The sequence below is a fragment of the Gobio gobio genome, assembly GCF_949357685.1.
Source record: "Gobio gobio genome assembly, chromosome: 19".
NCBI lineage: Eukaryota > Metazoa > Chordata > Actinopteri > Cypriniformes > Gobionidae > Gobio > Gobio gobio.
This window is the reverse complement of record NC_137112.1, coordinates 8,605,445-8,627,875: the sequence shown is the minus strand read 5'-3', so window position 1 is coordinate 8,627,875 and position 22,431 is coordinate 8,605,445. Positions and strand designations below refer to the sequence as shown.

Genomic DNA, 22,431 nt, shown 5'->3' with positions numbered 1-22,431 from the left:
GAGCCTGGTCCCTCTTTCACACTTTCAGAGGCTGGATGATTGAGATGATGGGAAGGGGATTAAAAAATGATAGATTTTGGAGGAAACTGGTGAAGGAAATGTTGTTTGATAAATATCTCATTCTGTGTGGGACTGTGGGTAAAGGCCGGCAAAACCTTGTAAAAAGGATCACAGAGCAGTCTCTTGTAGAGAAGTGATAAGGCTCTTTCATGTCTGAGGACCTGAGCTGAAATGCTTCCTGTAATATGCTTCCATCCTTTGATTATCAATGGCATTATAAAGCAACTGGATTTTAACCAGAGGGGGGGGGGGATTATTATATTTGTATTATATTTTCTTTTAAATCTGCTTGAGAACATAGTCGACGAAGAGTATCAGTACAAATAATATTGAAAAATCATCAGTATATAACGTCCCTATACATGTGCCAAAACCGAGCGGGGAGGTCTAAGAGGATGTTGGAGGAGAGAAGAGGAGCTGAACACAGGGCAAATTTCATATATTCATTTGTCTTACACTAATGATTGGCACCTTCACTAGTCGACTACGCCACCCTGGAAAACCGGGGAAATAACAGCCCTAAGAGCGCACAGGTTCGTTATCTAAAAGAATGGGCGAAGAGACGTGAGTCGTATCTAGCAAAAGAGTAACAACTTTTTTGTATCAATGTTGAATAATAAATAAACTTCAGAGCAGGATTCCTAAATTGGCTATACACTCACATGCACCAATCTGCATCCGGCGCACACAAACACAATAAACAAATGACTCAAAGTGACCAACAGCGGAGGAATCTGGAGGGGTGGGTCAGCTGTTCAATTATAAAGACCCCCGTGATACAATACACACGCCCATAATACCACACGTGAAGATTGGATACAAGAAAACGCATAGCACTAGATGTAAACACCACACTATGGCAGCTGGACTTCACACTCCAGAAACCCCCAGCTCCTGTAACAAAACTCAAGGAAAACACAAAACCATCAATACAACACAAAGAAAAAAACTATTTCAACAGAAACCAAAAAATATAACAAAGAATCCAAATGAAGCATTACATGTCAAAATGTCCAAAATTAAATTAAAGACAAATTCAACACACTTCACAAAACCTAACATTCACACAGGCTTCCGGCAGTCCAGTTACAACGCCAGAGTGAATGATAACCCCCCCCAAAAAAACTATTAATAAAACATACCTTAACCTTCTAGGGTTCTTCATTTATGGGTCACACTCAGGACCTTTGGGTCAAAAATGACCCGGAGGGCGGGATTAAGATAAAAAAGATTTGAGTAAAATCAATGAAATATATTTTTGTTCAATAATATTTTTTCTTTTCTTTTTTGGTGTTTTTGGTATTTTGAGATAATTTTTTTATTTATAATTAATATTTATGCAATAATTATGACCCATTTTTTCCCATTGAATATAATAAAAAATGTATATACTGTATATGTATATATATACATTTTTTTATTTAAGCTGTATTTCATTTTAGAGTCAAGCCTAGGCCTCATGAAAGCAATTTTTTTAATGAGATCGGTGCCATCCGGTGGACACATTGAGCATTTTTATCACTATAGTGGATCTTGCGTTTTATAATTTTTTTTAAAAAAATCGTAGCTTCATTGGTACTTGGTATATGAACACCCAAAAAAATTGGGGACAGGATTTGAAAAGTCTAAGTGGTCGTAAAAAAAATAGTCACACTCAGGACCTTCGGGTCAAAAATGACCCCCATAGGAAATGACAGCACGAGTCGCCTAGGCTCACACGCATTTACAGTGAAAACACTAAAATGGAATAAACGCGAGTTACCACAAACACCATATTAACACTGACAAACAATCGGATTTATCTTACCTGCAAATAGCAACAGCCTGCACATAACCGCGGGGCTGCAGACCAAACAATCCCGCACTGAATGGCGGTGCGCCCTTGCCACGGGGCGGAGCTTACAATGACGCACCTTCAGGTAGCGGACTCGCAGTTTTAAATAGACAGGCCTCGAATGCTGATAGGCCGTCACTCTAAATACAGGGGAGGAAACTTACTCACCCTGCTACATACAGTCTAATGATATAACATCCATAAACTCTACAGAGGTACAAACTATGATTCACAATGTCAGAACATTCTCACATAATTAGTTGCATTACGCATAGACTTTTAGATCTACTTACTCAAAACAACCCTATTGAAAGCTATTATATGCTATTATATGCCACGAGGACATGATGTTATAAGATTAATACTTACCAGAATTATTACATATTAGGCCTAATCCTAGTCTTTAGCATACCTTAAAAGTGTGCCGAAATGTTGTTTTCTGTACATTTTGAGACATGTTGGTATGTTTCAGAAGCCCTTGTAATCCAGTTTTAGCAGGTCAGTTTTTTTTTTTTTTGAAGGGGTTTTGGACTGAGAAACCAACTTACACCAGTTATGCCCAGCTTGACCTGCATTTTCAGCCGGAAATCGAGCCTTTTACACTGAAATAGCGACAACAAACTACATGGGTAATGTGTGCCTGTCCTATTGGTGTTAAGCTAGGTGAATTTTTATTTCTGTTTTGCAAGTTGTGATAGATTCCTTCCCCGTTCAAACTGTTATACACATTTCTTAAAGGAATCCCTTGTGGATAATGATTTTGTTTAAAATTCATGGGCCTTTTTACAACTTGATTACTCTGAAAGGGCTATGGGCTGGTACACATTACCCTGTCAGAATTGTATTTCCTTTTTCCAGATGAGTAAGGGGCCAGTCAAGACCATTTTATTTCCACATTGATAAAATGATAAAACTCATAATAGTTTCCAGCGCTGGGACTGCGGGTAAGGTAACTAACACCACACTCCGACAATAAAGGCTTATTTGTCGCAAACGCAACATCTCTGTTTATTTTATTTGATTATACTAGAGACTCTATCAAGGCTACTATAGCTTGCTGTGTCATTTTTCAATATTCGCATGAAGGGATTTCATTAAAACAAGTTTCTGCAATTCAGGCATCAAGGCCTAAATCTGTATCTAACCTCTATTGTTCATTGAGCAGTCATTTTGGTAGTTTAGTTTACAAAACCATTATCCTTAAAAGCACCCAACTGGTTTAAATATAATGGCGCACTGTGTACTATTCTTATATTGCAGCTTGACCTTTGTGTACAATCTTATTTCAGCCCGTTTACAGAAAGAGGCTGATTATGAATGGACTTGATGTTCAGTAAAGATTTACTTTCAATATTTTGCAAGTACATTTTTACTTTTAAAAGTAAAGATTTAACCACGCACACACACACGCACACCAAAAATATCACAACAGTATGTTATTTTATTATTATTTATTTTATTTATTTTGCAGAAATTTGTGACAACTAAGTGAACACTTTCCCACAATGCAGAAATGAACTCTACTTTAAACTTTAATTTGAACAAATGGTCAAAAAGATATAAGAACAAATGTCAAATTGTATTCTCCATCTGCATGTCTTCCACTTCTGGCTGAAAAAAAAGGGATGAAATATATTTAACTTAGCACGATCCGTTATAGGATATTGACATATAAAACGTCTCGGTTACGGATGTAACCCTCGTTCCCTGAGGAGGGAACGGAGACGTAACGTTAGTGACTAACGAATGGGGGTTTCGCTTAGAAGCCTATCATCTTCGAGCTTAGAGAAAACGCCCAATGGCGTGCCAATGCCATGGGGCATGCGGAATTTGCATACGTAACTCCGCCTCACCGCGTGAGTATATAAGGAAGTACGAGGCAATATCGCATTATGTTACCTGCTTGAGGAGCCAAGACTGAACTCCTGCGTTCCAGGTAGCACAGCTGATGTGGCAACGGGACGTTACGTCTCCGTTCCCTCCTCAGGGAACGAGGGTTACATCCGTAACCGAGACGTTCCCGTTCGTTCAGTCACTACGACGTAACGTTAGTGACTAACGAATGGGGGTCCCAATATAATCCTGCCACTCAGCTGTCTTCCAGTGCCCTGCATAAGTGTGAGTACCCTGTCGTAAGACTAGTACGGACGAAGGACTCCCACTTATCACAGGATTACCAAGGTACACTGGGAAGCATATCCCAGTGAGGGAATGCCAAGGATGCCTACCCGAGGGGAGGACTTAAGAGACACATAAGACCCGGCTAGGGGCTGCATATGGAGATCTCTAGGGTACCAGCCGAAGGTGGATTTTTAACCCTAGGGTTGGCGGGGGACACGCCAAGGGAAGAAACCCGCTCACTGCGGAGACTTACGGTGAAATACTCGTGTGGGGGTCGCCGGAGGGGAACCATGCACACGGGGCACCTGGCTGGAGACGAGGGTCTGGGCTCGCTAGAGGGCAGACACACAGGTATCGGCGTAAGCAGTGCTGGAGGAGCTCAGGGCTCTCGGGGAGCTCACCTGAGGAAATATCGCACGTATCCAGTCCGTGGAGTGGAGTGGCGAGCAAGCGAAGACACCAAGCCTGGTCCATTACCGGCCCCTCGGGGGGGCGAGTACATAGTCGGACACTGGCTCCACTCGGAGATAGTAGAATCTGGCGAATGTGTTGGGTGTCGCCCAGCCTGCAGCTCTGCAGATGTCTGCCATGCGCTAGAGCCCAAGAGGAGGCCACACTCCGAGTGGAGTGTGCCCTCACACCAAGGGGACATGGTCGACCTTGCTGCTGGTAGCCAAAACAATGGTGTCCACTATCCAGTGAGACAACCTTTGCTTTGAGAGAGCACTTCCCTTCTGCTCTCCACCATAACAGACAAAGAGCTGGTCTGAGGTCCTGAACACTGCGTCATGTCTACGTAGGCGCGGAGGGCGCGTACTGGACAGAGCAATGCCAAGGCTGGGTCTGCCTCCTCCAAAGGCAGCGCTTGCAGGTTCACTACCTGATCTCTGAAGGGAGTGGTAGGAACCTTGGGCACATATCCAGGCCGGGGTCTCAGGATCACGTGAGAGTTAGCCGGCCCGAATTCCAGGCACGCTTCGTCAACCGAAAAAGCCTGCCGGTCCCCGACCCTCTTAAGAGAGGCCAATGCGGTCAGCAGAGCCGTCTTCATCGGCAGGAACTTAATATCAACCGACCGCAAAGGCTCAAAGGGAGGCCTCTGCAGAGCACTTAAAACTACTGAGAGATCCCAAGAGGGTACGAGAGGAGAGCGAGGAGGATTCAGTCTCCTCGCTCCCCTCAGGAACCTGATGATCAGGTCGTGCTGACTTACCTTTTTGTTCTCCAAGAGATCGTGGCGGGCAGATATAGCGGCCACATACACTTTGAGGGTGGAGGGAGACAGCCTTCGCTCCAACCCCTCCTGGAGAAACTCAAGCACGGACCCGATCGGGCATTTCCAGGGGTCTTCTTGGCGGGAAGACCACCAGGTGACGAAGAGGTTCCACTTCAACGCATAGGCATGCCTAGTGGACTCTGCCCTAGCGGAAGTGATGGTGGTGACCACCGTAGGTGGCAGGCCACTCAAACCTGCCGCGTCCCGTCCAGGAGCCACACGTAGAGGTTCCACAGGTCGGGACGCGGGTGCCATAGGGTGCCCCTTCTCTGAGTAAGGAGGTCCGGACTCAGAGGAATAGGCCAGGGAGGGGCTGTCGCAAGGAGTATGAGTTCGGGGAACCAGGTCCGGCCGTGCCAGTACGGGGCGACCAAAAGGACCTGCTCCTTGTCCTCCCTGGTCTTGCACAGGAGCTGTGCGAGTAGGCTCACTGGGGGGAACGCATATTTGCGTAGGCCCCGCGGCCAGCTGTGCGCCAGTGCATCCGTGCCGAGCGTGCCCTCGGTCAGGGAATAGAACAGGCTGCAGTGGGAAGAGTCGTGGGAGGCAAACAGATCTACCTGTGCGTCGCCGAACTGTTCCCAAATCAGCTGGACCGTCTGGGGATGGAGTCTCCATTCTCCCGGGAGAGGCTGAAACCGCGAGAGCTCGTCGGCTGCGTGGTTCAGGACCCCCGGAATATGGACAGCATGAAGGGACCTCAGGCGCTTCTGACTCCATAAAACAAGATGGCGGGCGAGTTGAGACATACGGCGGGAGCGTAGACCGCCCTGGTGGTTGATGTACGCTACTACGGCCGTGTTGTCTGTCCGGACAAGCACATGTTGACCCTTCAGCAATGCTCGGAAGCGGTGCAGGGCGAACCGTACTGCCAGTAACTTGAGGCAATTGACATGCAGTAGGCGCTGGTCCTGTCCAGGAGCCCGCGGCTGCTTGTCCATTGCACATGGCACCCCAGCCCGTGGCAGAGGCATCCGTCGATACGACAACATGCCTGAAAACTCGTTCTAAGTGCACACCGGCCCGTAGAATCTGAGGTTCGACCACGGGGTAAGCGTCTGTAAGCAAGCCCGAGTCACTTGGATCCGGAGCGTGCCAGACTGCTATGCCCATCTCGGGACTCGATCGCGAAGCCAGTGCTGAAGCGGTCTCATATGAAGCAATCCGAGCGGCGTTACCGCGGCTGCAGATGCCATATGCCACAGGAGCCTCTGAAATAGTTTCAGTGGGACCGCACTCTTGCTCTCGATTTGACGGAGGCAAGTCAGCAGAGACTGCGCACGCTCGCTCGTAAGCTGTGCGCACATGGCGACCGAGTCGATCTCCATACCGAGAAAAGAGATCCTCTGCACGGGGCAAAGTTTGCTCTTTTCCCAGTTGACCCGAAGGCCCAGACGGGCTAAGTGGTGGAGAACCAGATCTCTGTGTCCGCACACCTGCTCTCGAGAGTGGTCCAGTATGAGTCCATTTTCAACCCAGTCGTCGAGGTAGTTCAGGATGCGGACCCCGTGCTGCCGAAGGGGCGCAAGGGCTGCCTCAGCAATCTTCGTGAAGACGCAAGGGGACAGAGATAGCCCGAATGGGAGGACCGCGTACTGATATGCCTGCCCCTCGAAAGCAAACCGTAGGAACGGTCTGTGTCGAGGAAGGATGGAGACATGAAAGTAGGCGTCCTTCAGGTCGATCGCTGCAAACCAATCGTGAGGACGAACGCATTCGAAAAGGCGTTTCGCAGTCAACATCTTGAACGGAAGCCGGTGAAGGGATCGGTTCAAGATGCGAAGGTCCAGGATTGGCCATAACCCACCGGTTTTCTTGGGTACAATGAAGTAGGGGCTGTAGAACCCCAACTTCATTTCGGCTGGAGGGACAGGCTCGATCGCACCCTTCGCCAGCAGGGTGGCAATCTCCGCACACATGACGGGGGTATGGGCCCCGGTCACGGTATAGCGGACTCCCCTGTAGCGGGGAGGAGCCTGCGCGAACTGAATCGCGTAGCCGCGCCTGACGGTTCGCGCGACCCAGTGGGACAGCCCCGGAAGCTGAAGCCATGCTTCCAGAGACTGCACCAACGGGGTCATACGGACGGCAGACGTACCCAGGGTGGGGCAGCGAGGCAGCGTTACCGGCCAGGACAGGGGAGGCTGTTGGGCGTCCCGGGGTCGGGGCACGGTTAACGGCTGCGTCCTGACAGAGGAGACCAGGGAAGGACACACGTTCCACTGGGGTCTGCTCTGCCAGGAGGCTGGCGACAGAGAGGTATGCGAGTGGCGGGACCCGTGGGTGGCGCACACCGTCATCACCGGTCTCTGGGTCCTCAGAGACAGGAACATGAGTTCTTCCCAAGCGCTGCTAGCCCGGGGGCCAGCAGCGGAAGGATTTTCCCCCGGCCCTCCACCGGGGGAAGGAGAGGCCCTGCTGCCATCCCCTGGGAAGAACTGGAACCCATCTCTGAGTTGTCCACCTCCAGCCTGGCGTTTAACCAGTCTGGGGAGCGGACTGGGCGACATCCTCAACCATCTCCATGACGCGGCCCAGGTGAAGGCTGAAGAGGGAGGGCGCCCTCGGCGGCGAGCGGACTGAGGCGATTGAGCCGGCGGCTGGTGCAGCAGCTGGCCGCCGGGGCAGTACGTGTTACAGCCTCAGTCTGCTCTGGGGCGGCCGAGAACCGTTGGGCGCAGTTCTCAGCCGCGCCGCCGAAGAGGCCAGCCTGGGATATGGGTGAGTTGAGGAGGCGGGCCCGCTCAACGTCCTCCACATCACCAGGTAAGGCCAGGTGTTCTCCCGGACCACAGCTGTGGACATCGCCCGACCCAGGGAGCGTGTGGCCACCTTCACCGCCCGGGGGCGGGATCAGTTGCGGCACGCAGCTCAATGAAGAGCCCTGGGTCGGCTCCACCCTTGTGCATGTGCAAAGGGGCGGCGGCCTGCCCGTAGCTCTGCAGGACCACGCCACCGAAGTAGACGAGCCCACAGGCTTTGGGAGGGTGCTTAGGACAGCCACACCACGCAACGTCAAAGCCCTCTGTGGACACCGTAGTGCGCAACAGAGAGTTCAACAGTGGGGGGGAGGGGGCCCCAGTGTACCCTAGGCCGCGGCACCATCAAGGGCAGAGAAGGCGGAGGAGGCCACCAAACGGTCGCGGGAAGCACGGGGACTTCCGGGACCGCGTGATCTCCTCATGCACCCCGGGAGCGAAAGGCATTGGGGGCGGGGCCCAACAGCTGTCGGGTGCCGCCCCCAAAAACCAATCGCGCAACCACGAGCACCCGCGACTGGGTGGAGTTCCACACCAGCGCGAGACTCGCGGCTGCCCGAGATGACATGGCTGTCAACTTTAGGTCGGATCAGGCAGTGCTGACACACCCGGAGGCGGAGCACAACCTAATCGTCATCCCCAAAGGACTCCAGCCCACCATCTCACTGCTATCTGGAGCGTGAACTGAACGAACGGGGCGTCAGGGACGGGCCGTTGATTCAGTCCAACACTCGCGGGAAGCGATGTGTAAGAGGGGGGCGTGGCCCGAGGAATGAACGTCGGGGTTCTTAATACCACAGCACCGCCCTCAGGTCACCCTGGCCACCAGCCAAAGTACCATCTCACTCGGGGACGGTAGATTGGGGTGTGGCAGAGGGGACTCTCTCTCCTCACAGAGATCATTGAGTCTCGGCCGCGACATCGCGATGGTCACGTTCCCGCAATGGAAACGTGACACATCCGCAAACACTGCCCGAACGCGCTGAAGCCCAAACACGCTTGAGCAGTGAATGCGCCCATAGACAGCAGCGGAAATCGATCGCACCCGGAAGTGCACGGGCGAGCCGTCTTGAAAAAGACGTGCCACGCGCAAGCTCTTTTTGTGAGAGGAAAGCCTCGCAGCCGATGCCGAAGCGCCCAGGGAAACACACACCAGCTGTCAAACGGACCACTGCGCAGATCAGCAGGCAGGAAGTATGCGATCACTGGAACGCGCCGTTACACCAACACCGACTGGAAAGCTGCTCGTTTCGAAGAAGCTGACAGAGTCTCAGAAGGCTGTAGGAGTGAAGAGGTAGGTTCTCTTGGCTCCGAAAGCAGAAACATAATGCGATATTGCCTCGTACTTCCTTATATACTCACGCGGTGAGGCGGAGTTACGTATGCAAATTCCGCATGCCCCATGGCATTGGCACGCCATTGGGCGTTTTCTCTAAGCTCGAAGATGATAGGCTTCTAAGCGAAACCCCCATTCGTTAGTCACTAACGTTACGTCGTAGTGACTGAACGAAAGGGAACAAATGTTGATATGCAGAGCATGGGTAGATTACTTACAAATTGTAATTGGTTACTGCTTACAAATACATGACAAAAATTGTAGTTACACTCTAAAAAATGCTGGGTTAAAAACAACCCAAGTTGGGTTGAAAATGGACTAACCTAGCAATTGGGTTGTTTTAACCCAGCGATTGGGTTGTTTTAAGCAAACATTTAACCCAACCGCTGGGTTAAAACAACCCATTCACTGGGTTAAAACAACCCAAGTGCTGGGTTAGTCCATTTTCAACCCAACTAGGGTTGTTTTTAACCCAGCAATTTTTATCATGTAGTAACATAATACATTAGGCTACATTACTTATTTAAGGACTACTTTCTTGATTACTTTTGATTACTCTAACTTGTTCATCACATTGATTTGAGTAGAATAATATTGTATCATATTGATATAAAAAAATATAAAGAGAAAGAAAATATATTCCATTCTTTGTTATCAACACATGCACATGAAGTGCATTAAATATTACATTACATCAGGGTTTCCTATGGGGTTTGTGATGGGACTGCAGGGGTTCCATGAGTTTTATGAAAAGCTATTAAAGGGGCACTTCAGCGCTGGGAAGATTAATCTATATTTAAACTGGGTCATTTAAGTAGTAGAAATGTGAAATTATTTTTGAATTTGGTGCCTTCTAGACTGAGAAAAGCCAGAAAATGTGTTTTTGGCTCATATGGATGAAAGACAACTCCCAGAATGCACTTGATTCGCTGCCCTACGAGGCCACTCCCAAGCCACGCCTACCGGTTCTAACGTTAGTTGACTAGAAACTAAAAAGACGCCATTATATTGTGAGTCTCCGTGACAAGCTAGTTCCTAAAATAACTTAAACAATAGAGTATTTTCCTTCTAAATGGTGCTTAGTTGCTTTGTACTGGGATGTACAGCCAAAACCAGAAAAGGACAAGCAGTACTTTTTCATTATTTGCCGGTTAAAAATTTGGAGTGGTGCAAACAGTGGCTGCGGACTATCGACCACCCGAATTTTGGAGGACACTAATATGGAAAACCTGAAAATACGGAGGGTGTGCAGTCGCCATTTCAACAGGACGACTACGAACCGGAATGAAGAGAGCCACTCTTCACTCTGAAGGACACCGCGGTTCCTTCGATATTCACCTTCCCAGATGACGAACAGCCTGGGCCATCTGGTACTAAACGCATTCGCCTAGCGGTAAGACTCTCGCTAATACTCGACACGATTTCTGATCACACAGTAGCCTATACATAGTGATATAGTTGTTAACAGTAAAACAGCAAAGTTAGCAAAGTAACGAGCTAACTTACTTGGTCGTATTATGCTAACGTTACCATGCATATGCGCTGAGTAACTCTCCACTCTTGTCAATTATCTGAACGTGCTCCTCCCGAGCTTTGTTGATAAAACATTATTTAACATAGGGCAGGTTTAAAACATGCGGAACTAACTTCTACTACTGGCTGTAGTCTCTAGCCTCTCTAGCCATTGACGCAAAATGACGATATTTGCGTCATCGGAGGATTTTTTCCAGAAATTAAATGCATAATTCTCTCATCTCAGGGGGATATATACTACCGGGTTTCCACTGATACAAAGCTTAATGCTAATCGCTGAAGTAACCCTTTAAGTAATTAAGTCTGACGTTATGCACTGAATCATTTTTTTCTATCTTTTTTTCTGATTATTATAGGGATTTTTGGTTGCACAACAAACTGCACCTATGTTTTCATGGATTTTGGACTCTGGTATCACCAGACATGTTCTTTTTTCCCCTCCCACCTTAGGTAATAATAATTGCAAAATCCAGTATTGGTCGGCCTCTACTTCATAACACATCATTACCCAAAGAAGCTAGTTGAAGAGGCTGCATAATTCTGTCGCCTCTCTGGCCATCTCCTCTTCTGATCTCCATTTGGAAGGAACATCCTCACTTTCCTGGTCATGTTTCTGGAGCTGAAAATATAAAACCAATCATTAGCACTTCCTATGAAAACCCCAAATGTCAGTGCCCCATAGTTATTAAAGTACTTGCCAGGCAGCACTGTATTCATATTCCTCAAACATTCAGGTTAGTGTCTCTGCTGAGCGTCTGACCTCAAGTATTTAACATTCTGCAATGCAGCCCTAACTGTTTAACATATTAAAATCTCCATTGAAACTGTTTTGTAGATCACTTTAGCCTTGACATTTTTTTTTTTTTCCAGATTAAAATGCTAAAATCTTTGACTTACAATGATGCAAGTAATCATCAGTGATGTCATCCTAATATTTGCAAACTGAAATATAATATTTTTTTTATTGTCTCTCTTTAGTTAACACACAGTATGGGCTATGTATATTAACAAAGAATCACTGTAACATAACTTATGTTCAGAGACGAGGGAGGGTTTATTAAAATAAATAACTCAAAAGCTGCAAAACAACATAACAGCTATAGAAAGACAAGACCTGACAAACAACATGGGAAACACAAGGGCTATATTTAATGTGTCAAGTCATGTGAAGAGGTAACGTTTGTTTGAGCTTGTTCATAAGAGCTTTGGAGTGCTTTCCATCAGTTTTTTGTTCCTTTTCTTTCTCTCTTTCAGTCTTTTAATATTGCACAAATTGGAAGGAAGAAGAATAACAAGGGGTCAAGTTTTAAAATGTTGGCAAGTATACTGATTAAATAATTCAGCTGGTCATTATGACAAAATAAATTATTAGTACCCCGATGTGTTCCAGAGAGGCATATAATTAAAAAATACATATATTTATCACAATGTATTTAATAAATTGAATTAAGGTAAGACACCACAGTAGAGTAAAATGTTTAACTGCTGTAACAGAAATGGCCAGACTTCAGTTAATAGACACAGTACTTCAAGACAAAATATATATATATATATATATTGAAAGTTTTCTCATTAAAAATGCACTCATTTGCATACATTTCTAGATCAGAAATCTGGACATTGGGTAAAGCCAGGTTAAAAACAGAGGGTATTCACATGACGTCACCATCGGTTGGAGTGACTGCGGTTACGCCCACTGAGCGGCAGCAATGGTTTTCAGCGTGAATGTCACGAAAAACACACAAAACACATCTAAAACAGGAAAGAGCTTTGAGATTGACTGTACAAACAGATTTGACAAGAAATTTGAGGTATATTTTTACAGACAGCCGAAAGCTACAGAAAAGAGAAGCAAATGGATTGCTGCAATTCACAGAAACAACTGGACTCCAGGCAGTGAAACATCATTTTGTGACAATATATTGAATTTTGGTCTAATTACATACTCTATATATTGTCATATATTGTATTGACAACTCATCAATTCAATATTTACCATCTTATATTCTGCATTATTGGATGTTTTTAAATAAACATGGACAAAACCCATAGTTTTAGGGCTGGACGATATGATGATATAGGTAACATTGATATAAGTAATCACCCGGCTTTAGACCTATATTGTATTTTACATAAATAATGTATTTCCCTGGCATCAAAATCACCCATAGGAAAGAAAAATCCAAAGTGAGATCTCTTTAACATCTCAAATGTTTCTCCTAGAGAAAATGAGGTTAGTTTCAGATCTAATGGAGACTTTTGCTTGAGTCTCCTGATGAGACAAAAACTCTAACACTCTCACAATGGTCTCTTTTAAAGTTTTAGAAGATATCTCAACAACATCACACACTGTGCTCAGATTTTTCTCCTTAGCTAGAGAGACTAGATTGCTCGTATTTGTCTCCTCTAAAGATTCAGAAGAGATCTCAACAAACAACACACACTGAGCTCAGACTTTTCTCCTAAACTAAAGACTCCAATGGTCTCACACTTGTCTTATCTGAAGTTTCATAAGAGATCTCAATAACATCACACACTGTGCTCAGAGTTTGCTCCTCAGCTAGAAACACTGGAGCTCTCACACTTGTCTTATCTGAAGTTTCTTTAGAGATCTCAATAAAAACACACACTGTGCTCAGACTTTTCTCCTAAACTAAAGACTCCAATGGTCTCACACTTGTCTTCTCTGAAGTTGCATAAGAGATCTAGACAACAACGCACACTGTGCTCAGACTTTTCTCCTCAGCTAGAAACACTAGCGGTAATCTACATCAACATTAGAACATCATACTGATGATATTCTAATAGCTCGTCGTGCTCGTACACTGATTTGTTTTATGTAGCTACATTTGCTCAACTGTCTAATAACGCACATGCAAGAACGGCATCTCTGTCGAGTTGAAGTTTGTTGCAAAGCTCTCGCCATCTTGAGAACGCCACGTCGATACTGGTCCTCTTTTGATTTCTCATTTTGTTCCAAAGTCTGCTTGCCATGGTCCATAATGTTTGAACGAAACTACAACAGCGGGCCGCGAGACATTATGTAGTTGTTCACGTCTGTTGCCATGGTTTCTACGGCAGTAAAAGTAGAAACCAAGGGTAACGCGGATATGACGCCATTGACAGGCGACTCCCTCACACGTCCCAGTTCCTTGGTTAAAATCGCAATTTTCTCACAATTTAAAAATTGTAAGAAACAATCGGGATATTGTAAGTACTCAACTTGACAAAATATATAACACTGGCCTAGTGGTTTTTGGATATTTTACTGCAACGTACATATTGCACCTTTAATACTAAGCTTAAAGAAAATGTGCATGGAAAATCCCAGTGAAAAGCGATTTAGACAAAGGGCTTGTTGGATTCATACTGATATTTGGTGTGACAGCACTACAGAAAAAAGGGGTTAAATATGACTGTCATATAGTCATATTATATCACGTCATCATTGACTGTTAAAGGTTGTAGGATGTTGCTATTAAAACAAAATTCCTGTTTACCATCAACATTTGAATGTCCTAAACATTTCAAATTGTACATTCAATACATCTGCGTTAGATGCCATTTGACAAAAATACTGCATTGAGAAAAAAAAATTCTCACGGTTTCGTGAAGAAAAAAAAAACCATGGTAATATGGTTAAGCTGCCATAGGCCTTGCCTTGTTGAGAAGACAAACAAAGCTGTGTTGCAGCTGAGTGTGTCAGGGTTAGTTATCATCTGGATGCTCTCTGCTTGTCTGCATTTGTTCTCTATCTTAAAGACACACAGCGCGAGCTAGGAAGCAGTTTTTTTTTCCTTCCGTCAGACGGCATCGTAGCGGCCCGCAGTTCCCCTTGAGGTTATCTCAATCCGTCCATATGATGAACTTTGGGGTGGAGAAGTGTTTTGGATGGGGGTGGAATGTAGTTTCCTATTTGTTTTCAGAGCTTGTAAAACTAAATGGAAAAACGGTCCTCGGATCTGAGTGATTCGGAGCGACACTTCAAGTAGATGCTCGTCAGTATCACATTTTTGCCGAAAGCAGAGAACAGAGGGGAGGGAAGTTCCTGGAAAAGAGCACAGCTGCTGTGAGCAGGAACCTCAGAGTAGATCATGTAACACGTGTAAGGATCTGATTAGAAGTACATTTATTTCGGCATTACAAATGGAATTACTTTGCAATATTTTAAAACCACTGGCTTAGAAGATAACTTCAATTACATACTTATTCATATACTACAGTATATAGTGTGCTAATTTTAGAGTGGTTTTGGCCAGTGGTCAGGTTGACCAACTAAACGGCAGCTTAATCAGGCTGACCAACCAAATTAAATTAAGTTAAATTAAAATAAATTATTAAAATACTCTACATTATAATATCAATTAGCTTGGTTATATGTTAATTGTATTATTACACGTCTCTCTGACATGTTTGATTCTGATTAGTCAGTCGCAACATTCCCCAGTCAGTTATTCCCCAATAAAGAACGGGGTCATTATGTATAATGATCCCTCATGCGGGTACTTGAGGTGCTTCTTTCATTTCTCTCATTTCACTCTCCCTCGTTGCATTCAAACACAGCTGGTCCTATCTTGCGCTTCAGTTATAGACTGTATTTCAATCTTGACAACTCTCAAAGTAGTTTATGAATATGACAATGTTAATGTGTTTGGTCTTGGCAGACTAGATCTGCTAAGCTGCTGCAGCAGAGCAAGTATCGAAACACAGACAAGCTGATTTGAGCAATGTAAGATTTGCTGCCGCTGCCTGAATACACATACATAAATCATATAGCAGATCTAGACAGGCGGAGCTGGGGGAGGTAGAGGGTTTCAGAGTTAATGTATTAGCCTATTAACGAATATGCATTAACAATCATTAAGTTGAGTTGGGAAGGTTACTTTGGAAGTGTAAAGCTACCAGATTTAAAGTAGTAACTATTAGTCTAGTAACTAATAGTAACTGTTTCAATTACTTTATTAAATTAATTACATCTGATTACTTTTTGATTACTTTTCAACATTTCTAACAAATCTTTGAACTGTTAATCATTTTCAAACATTTAAACCATAATATTCTGGGGGCCATTCAACTTTTGTGAAAATCACTAAAAACGCAGGTGTAGGCTGGCAAAAAAACGCTGCTGATGGGGAAAGAGTTAATTTAATTCGGATAGGATTAAGGTTAGCATTGTATAGAGAAAGGATATAACACTAGGGCTGGATATCGAGTTCGATATTTTTTAGGTACCAACCAAATTGCCTCGATACTATCAAGTATTGTAAAAATACCAAATTCCGATACCTAATCTTGTCAACATCAGTGAGCCAATAAGCATGCAGCATGATTGGCTGTGGTGGGTTAAAGGGTTAGTTCACCCAAAGATGTAAATTCATACATTAATTACTCACCCTCATGTCGACCCCAACCTGCAAGACCGTAGAGAAGAAGAAAAATATCTTGATTTGTGTTCCGAAGATGAACGAAGGTCTTACAGGTTTGGAACGACATGAGGGAGAGTAATAATGACAGAATTAAAGTTTTTGGGTGAACGAACCCTTTAATGACCGTGTAATGCCGTTTTCTGTACAGTATCTATACTTGCGCGCTCACCTTCAATCATGCAATGCATCGGAATAACATGTTTCTTTGTTTCATAACATAAGATTGGGAAAGTTAACTTGTAGATAAAGTACCCTATTTGAGATTGATTGTATATGAATGCATCACAAAAAAATCCTGTGCTCTATGGGCACTGCCATTAATAGAGGACAATGCGAAAGTTGTTTTGCACTCTGTGATAAAGGCACTTTTAAATATTTTGCGGGAAACATAAATCCGATCAGTTATCCAGATGGCAACCACTTGCTGTGAATAAATGTAAACTCGCCGTGTCCTGATTGACTGATGATCACCGCGATCGCATGTTAATGCCAAGTGTAAACGCAGCCAGAATAAATTACCTCTAGAGTAGATTATTTCTGATAACAAGCAAAATAAATAACAAGTAAATTACATTAGACATACAGTCTAAATTACATTAGACGCTGCTCTCGTATGACTGGATATTTATGAAGCATTTCAGGCTTTTTGGTGAGTCGCACACACTGTTCTTGCGCTGGTGTCATATTCTCTCTGATTGATCGTTAATATTTATATCATGTAATCCAAGAATAGAACGTCAAAAATGTGTTTCTACTGAGTAGTGTGCCATACTATCCCCTTGCCAGACCGATAAACAAACACAGACCGGAAGTTAACTTCGGGCCAGGCACGTAACCGTGGCAATGCGCATGCGTCCGATGAAACCGTCTATACCGGCCGCGGCACGAGGACAGAACAAAACTGTAATGTCTAGTGTTTTGGTTTTGTTTCATGTTCCCTGGTTTTTGTCATGTGTTCCTGTTTGTCATGTGATCCTGGCATGTGATCATTGTCATGTGATCCCTTGTCCTCATGTGTTATGTTCTCATTGGTTGTTTTAGTCATGTGTTCTTAGTTCAGTCCTGTCATTGGTTCACTGCCTTTATTGTTCACAGGTGTGTCTTGTTTAGTCATTAGTCTTTGTGTATTCATGTTTGCCATGTGTCCTTGTCGAGTATTGTTCCCTGTATACCACTGTTGGTGAGTTCTCTGTTTCTAGTCAAGTCTATTTCTAAAGCAGCGTTTCCACCGCAGGAACTTTCCCCAGGAATTAGGAACTTTGGGGTGGTACTCGGTGTGTTTCGACCGCAGGAACCAGGGTCTAAATGAAGTTCCGGGTAAATATTTCCCCTCCAAATGGCCCTGCTCCCGAGGTAGTACTTTTTCTGAACATGCTGATTGGATGAGCTCACGCAGCATTTCATTTCAACCGGCATTTTTAAAAGTCTTGCGAGGTTCGTTCTGCATTCAGTAAATATCAGTCTAGCTCTTTCTGTCCGATCCTGCGCGTTGTCTCAGCAATTGCACGATCAATGTCTGTAATAGCTGATTATAACATACGTTGTCTTATTTTAAAACCAGCTTTACGAGCTTTCAGAATACGCTTTAGTATCAGTGCTCGTCTATTTTCCGCCGTTTTGTTAATTACCTCTTTAGTAAACCAATATAACCAGCAAAACTGTCCGTCGGTGACTGGGAGGAGCAGTCACGCGCTGTCCTACATCACCGGACTAATTTGCCTAATCTTCACGGTACTGTAGACCGCAGTGGAAATGCAGACAGTAGCAGGTCTGGGGGGAAAAAAAGTTCCTGTAAGAAAAGTTCCTGGTACAAATTGTTCCGGGTAATTTCGGTGGAAACGGGGCTTAAGTCATCGTCTGTTCATGGTTCAAGTCATCGTCTGTTCATGGTTCAAGTCATCGTCTGTTTTGTATCTGTTCACGCACCTGTAAATAAACTGCACTTGGGTTCTGAAACCTTGCCTACAGTGGACTGTGTTACAAAAACCTCATCAGAGCCGTGATTCGCTGCAGACGTGTGCAGTGTAAATAGGGGGTAAGCGTCCCAACCCACTTAGATGTAAAAGATGTGGAAAAGATAAAAAATTGTGGCTGCATTTCACCAGGCTCGATACCAATAGCGCGCAATTCAATATTCACCACTATAACCAACAACACAACAAATCTGAAGCACTTGACAGTGCACTGAATAAACTAAAGAGCAGAAAGTTTCTCCGGATTCGACTGCAATAAGAACTGCGTCACATAAATTAACCGAAACTCAGCATATACTTTCCTCACGGAAATGAGAAATAGGCCTATAGAAAGCTTGAAATATCTACGTTTAAACAAACCAATTCAAATCGATAACAAATATTTTGATTATGTAATCCAAATGAAAGGTGCATTTCCCATAGGCGCGCGTCAGCATCATCAACTTCATCTTCAGCCCAACACGGGCTCAGAAAACACTAGTTTATTAATGAACAATTCAAATGAATGTCTCCTTGCTGTTTTTTACATTTATAAACATTAGGCTACTGTTGCCAGTGCTTTGCGGAAAGCTTTATGTGTGCGCTTGAGCGCGAGGCATATATATTCCGCCCCCCAGTACCCTATATAGATTCTGAGTTTGTTCAAAAAAAAAAATTAATAGTAACTGGAAAAATAAAACAACGTTTTTTTTTAGGTAACGTAATCTTGGTAAAACAGAAAAATGTATTTGGTATCGGGAAAAAAAAGTATCATTCAGGAACCGGTATTACATTTTTTTTATCGATACCCAGCCCTATATAACACATTTAAATGTTTTCTCTCCTAGAAAACCACACCAAAAATATTCATGACTTATATAAAACTAATCAGTGCAAAACGAATGATGTACTGCTCCAGCTTCCTCTTGTGCTGGGATCTTGAAATATGACATAATAGCCCTCAGTGAAATCCAGAAACACGGAATTATTCTATCATGTCCAATCTCCACAGGGAGACAGACATTGAAAAGGCAGCAAATTCCAGGATTGCCATCTTAATCTGTCACATGAGCAGTGTAGATGGCCCGCTGTCTGGATTCTCTACTTTCTGACACAGCTCTGTAACTCCGCCATCACTGGAGGCATCCACTCAAATGTTCGATGACATGCACCACTACATCAGACTAGCAAAAGAGGAATGTTCACCGGGCATGCAGCTCGGAGCGGGGCTCCATGGAGATACTTAAAAAATCAGAGCTGGAGTCGAACCGACTTGCCTGGGGATGCTCGAATAAGAAATTGCACCTTAACAGCTTCACCTAACAGTTTTTTTCCCGCCTAAAAGTGGCACTGCTTATGGCACCAAACACAAATGCCAAAAGGTTTACATTCACTGAAGAGGTGCTTTTCTGGGTATTTACAAAAGCATTCCTAGTTGGTTACTTACTGGCTCAAGTCAAAAGAACCCACTGTTAAGTCTCTGTGTATTCTGCTATCTTGATCTGACCTTCAGTGCAAGTCTGTGGGATTTTTCACTCTTATTATTGTTCGCCAGATGGAAATCCAATCGCTAAAAAAAGTAATAGCACAACTCTCAACAAGTGACATGTTTTATAGCATAACACTGTGTTATTTTACATAAACATTCCATATTTCACCTTTAAAGCCATTCATATTAAGATCTTTAGTGATATTAATGTGATAAATGACAGTCTAGAACATCCAAATAAGCGTCTTGAGCAAAGAAATGTCTTTCATCTTAGAAAATGATTAGTCAATTATCAAAACCCTTTTGATCACAAATTCAAAGAATTAAAAGGATTAGATAAGAAACAACACTTTGAATTTGATTATGTGCTGCTGAATTTGATTATAGGATTATTACGTAAAAAAGAAATATACCACCGATTAAGTGTCTTTTATTTTGCTGTTGTCGTCTTAGACATACACCTTTAAGACCTCCAGCATATGTGGTTTTTCCATAAGCGGCTCCATATGACACATCTGTAAGTCCCTTCAGCTCTTCAACAGACAGAAGACCCAGCATGTTCTTGAGCCCATGTGAATTTACCGGTTCCATCTCGGCAGGGACGATCTAGATCCACATGGCTTCACACCAACAGATGTATAGATGTCTAAACAACCGCTTTCCCATTTACCCTAAAGGCATAAGCAAAGCTCCTCAACAAAGCTTCCTGCCGGGGGGACAAATCCCCACTATCGCATCCAACTACACTTAAGGAGCAGGAGGGGCATTTCTACCAAGACAAGAAGTTCGCCACCTTGTGTAAGGAAGCATATGGCACACGTTGAGGCTTTCCCTTAGGCCCATGCTAATGTATGAATTTATGTGCTCATTAAAAAACACACATTAATGCAGAATGGGGAACATAATGGGTTTTGCGGCCGCTTCTTGACATTTAACACAGCGAAGCAATAAAGGGGGTACATCTTGACTATCTGGCTGCCTCTTGACATCGGGACCTTGAGTCTCATTCAGCGGCTTATGAACGTGACACAGAAGGTCATCGTATAATTACAACAGAACAAAAAGAAATTCAGAGGACAATCTTTTGTTCTCGGTTCAGGAAGAGGGAGAAAATTGAATAATTGATTACACGAAATGTGCTTATCTGAGCACATTTGAAGAATTTTTGGCAAGTCGGGAAGTTATCAACACATTATTCCGGAACAAGAAAAAGAACAAAGAAATGCAGTAGGGTGAATGTCATAAATCATTTGCAGGTCATATTTCAGTCCAACATCAAAGACGAAAATAAGAAATAGTATTTGAATTGAGAAAATGAAGCCTAATTTTATGATAATTGAGATTTTCTTTGCATTCTGACATTATTTCAACGACAATTAAGAAATATTTTCCCCCAAATAGTTCCATAAAGCATGCAAATGCTTTACTTTTGCATTTACAATTATAAACAATCATCATTAAAAGGATATTCCACCCAAAACTGAAAATTCTGTCATCATTTACTAACCCTAACCTGTATGAATTTCTTTCTTCTGCTGAACACAAAAGAAGATATTTTGAAGAATATGGGTAACCAAATAGTTGATGGACCCCACTGACTTTTTTTTTTGACGCATTGCACCATTTGATTTGATTTCAATTCATAAGGTTAATATTTACCATAAATTGCAGCAAATATAGTGAAACCGCTGTCTATCCTCCTCCAACCATTCAAACAGATTGACAGCGCGGAGTTGTTGAGAGCTCCATGAACCACGTGACCGCGAGATCAAAGCGTGTTCCGACTTTTGCATTTGTGGGATATTAAATGAAGTTTTACTTTTCCTAGTGATAATTAGTACGAGTTTATCCGGAAGTTATCATTTTCTTCTCTTTGACTGACTCAATGGAAACACTGCTTCATTAGATTTTTTTTAATGCAATATTTTATATATTTTATGCACAGGTTAAACTCGCAACTTTGGATGCAAACAGCTATTGAGGCAGGTATAAGATACCTTTTTGTGTGGTTGTTTTAGGTGTTTGTTTTTGCAATAAATCTAATTGTGTACTGATATGTGTTGCTGTGATTTTAATTTGCTATAATTTTAGTCTAAATCAAACGTAATTTACAAATGAATATAGTAATGCAATTAATATTTATTAAAGCAGCTTTGCAACCAACTAAAGTGAAGTTATGATGACTATAAAATTTAAGTTCAGAAAACTAAATGGAAATTTTCATGACTATCAAATTTAAGTTCAGAAAACAAAATTGAAGTTTTCAATGTAATTAGTTCAGATAACTCATCCAAATAAGTAAGAAACACAAAAAAACATGCAAAAAGATAACAAAATTAATTTAGTTAAGTCAACAAATTATTTTTACAGTCAATCAATCAATCAATCAATCAATCAATCAATCAATCAATCATATTGGTTGTAAAAATGAAAAAAAAAATGCTTTTCTTTATTTAACATAATTCTCAATTTCTTTATATTTTACTTTGGAGTGAAAGATTTCTTGAAATTTTCAAGATTATGTTTGTGTGCAGCTGGCAGCACTTTTTGAAAATCAAATGTTACTAAATGTTAATGTAAATGTAAAAAGGTTATTCAAGGTCATGGTTAAGGTCAGTTTATTTATATAGCACATTTAAAAACAC

General features: G+C 43.3%; 1 protein-coding gene across 1 annotated transcript in view; it reads right to left on the bottom strand.

The window, feature by feature from the left end:
- Positions 1 to 3,492: 3,492 nt before the first annotated feature.
- Positions 3,493 to 22,431, bottom strand: part of fhit (fragile histidine triad diadenosine triphosphatase) — a 503,961-nt gene continuing 485,022 nt past the window's right edge. Inside the window, exons 6-7 of the mRNA XM_079844386.1 lie at positions 11,428 to 11,538; positions 3,493 to 3,505 (exon numbers count right to left, since the gene is read on the bottom strand). Of these exons, the coding sequence (XP_079700512.1) occupies positions 11,437 to 11,538 (102 nt within the window). The 3' untranslated portion in view covers positions 3,493 to 3,505; positions 11,428 to 11,436. The remainder of the gene's footprint in view (positions 3,506 to 11,427; positions 11,539 to 22,431) is intronic.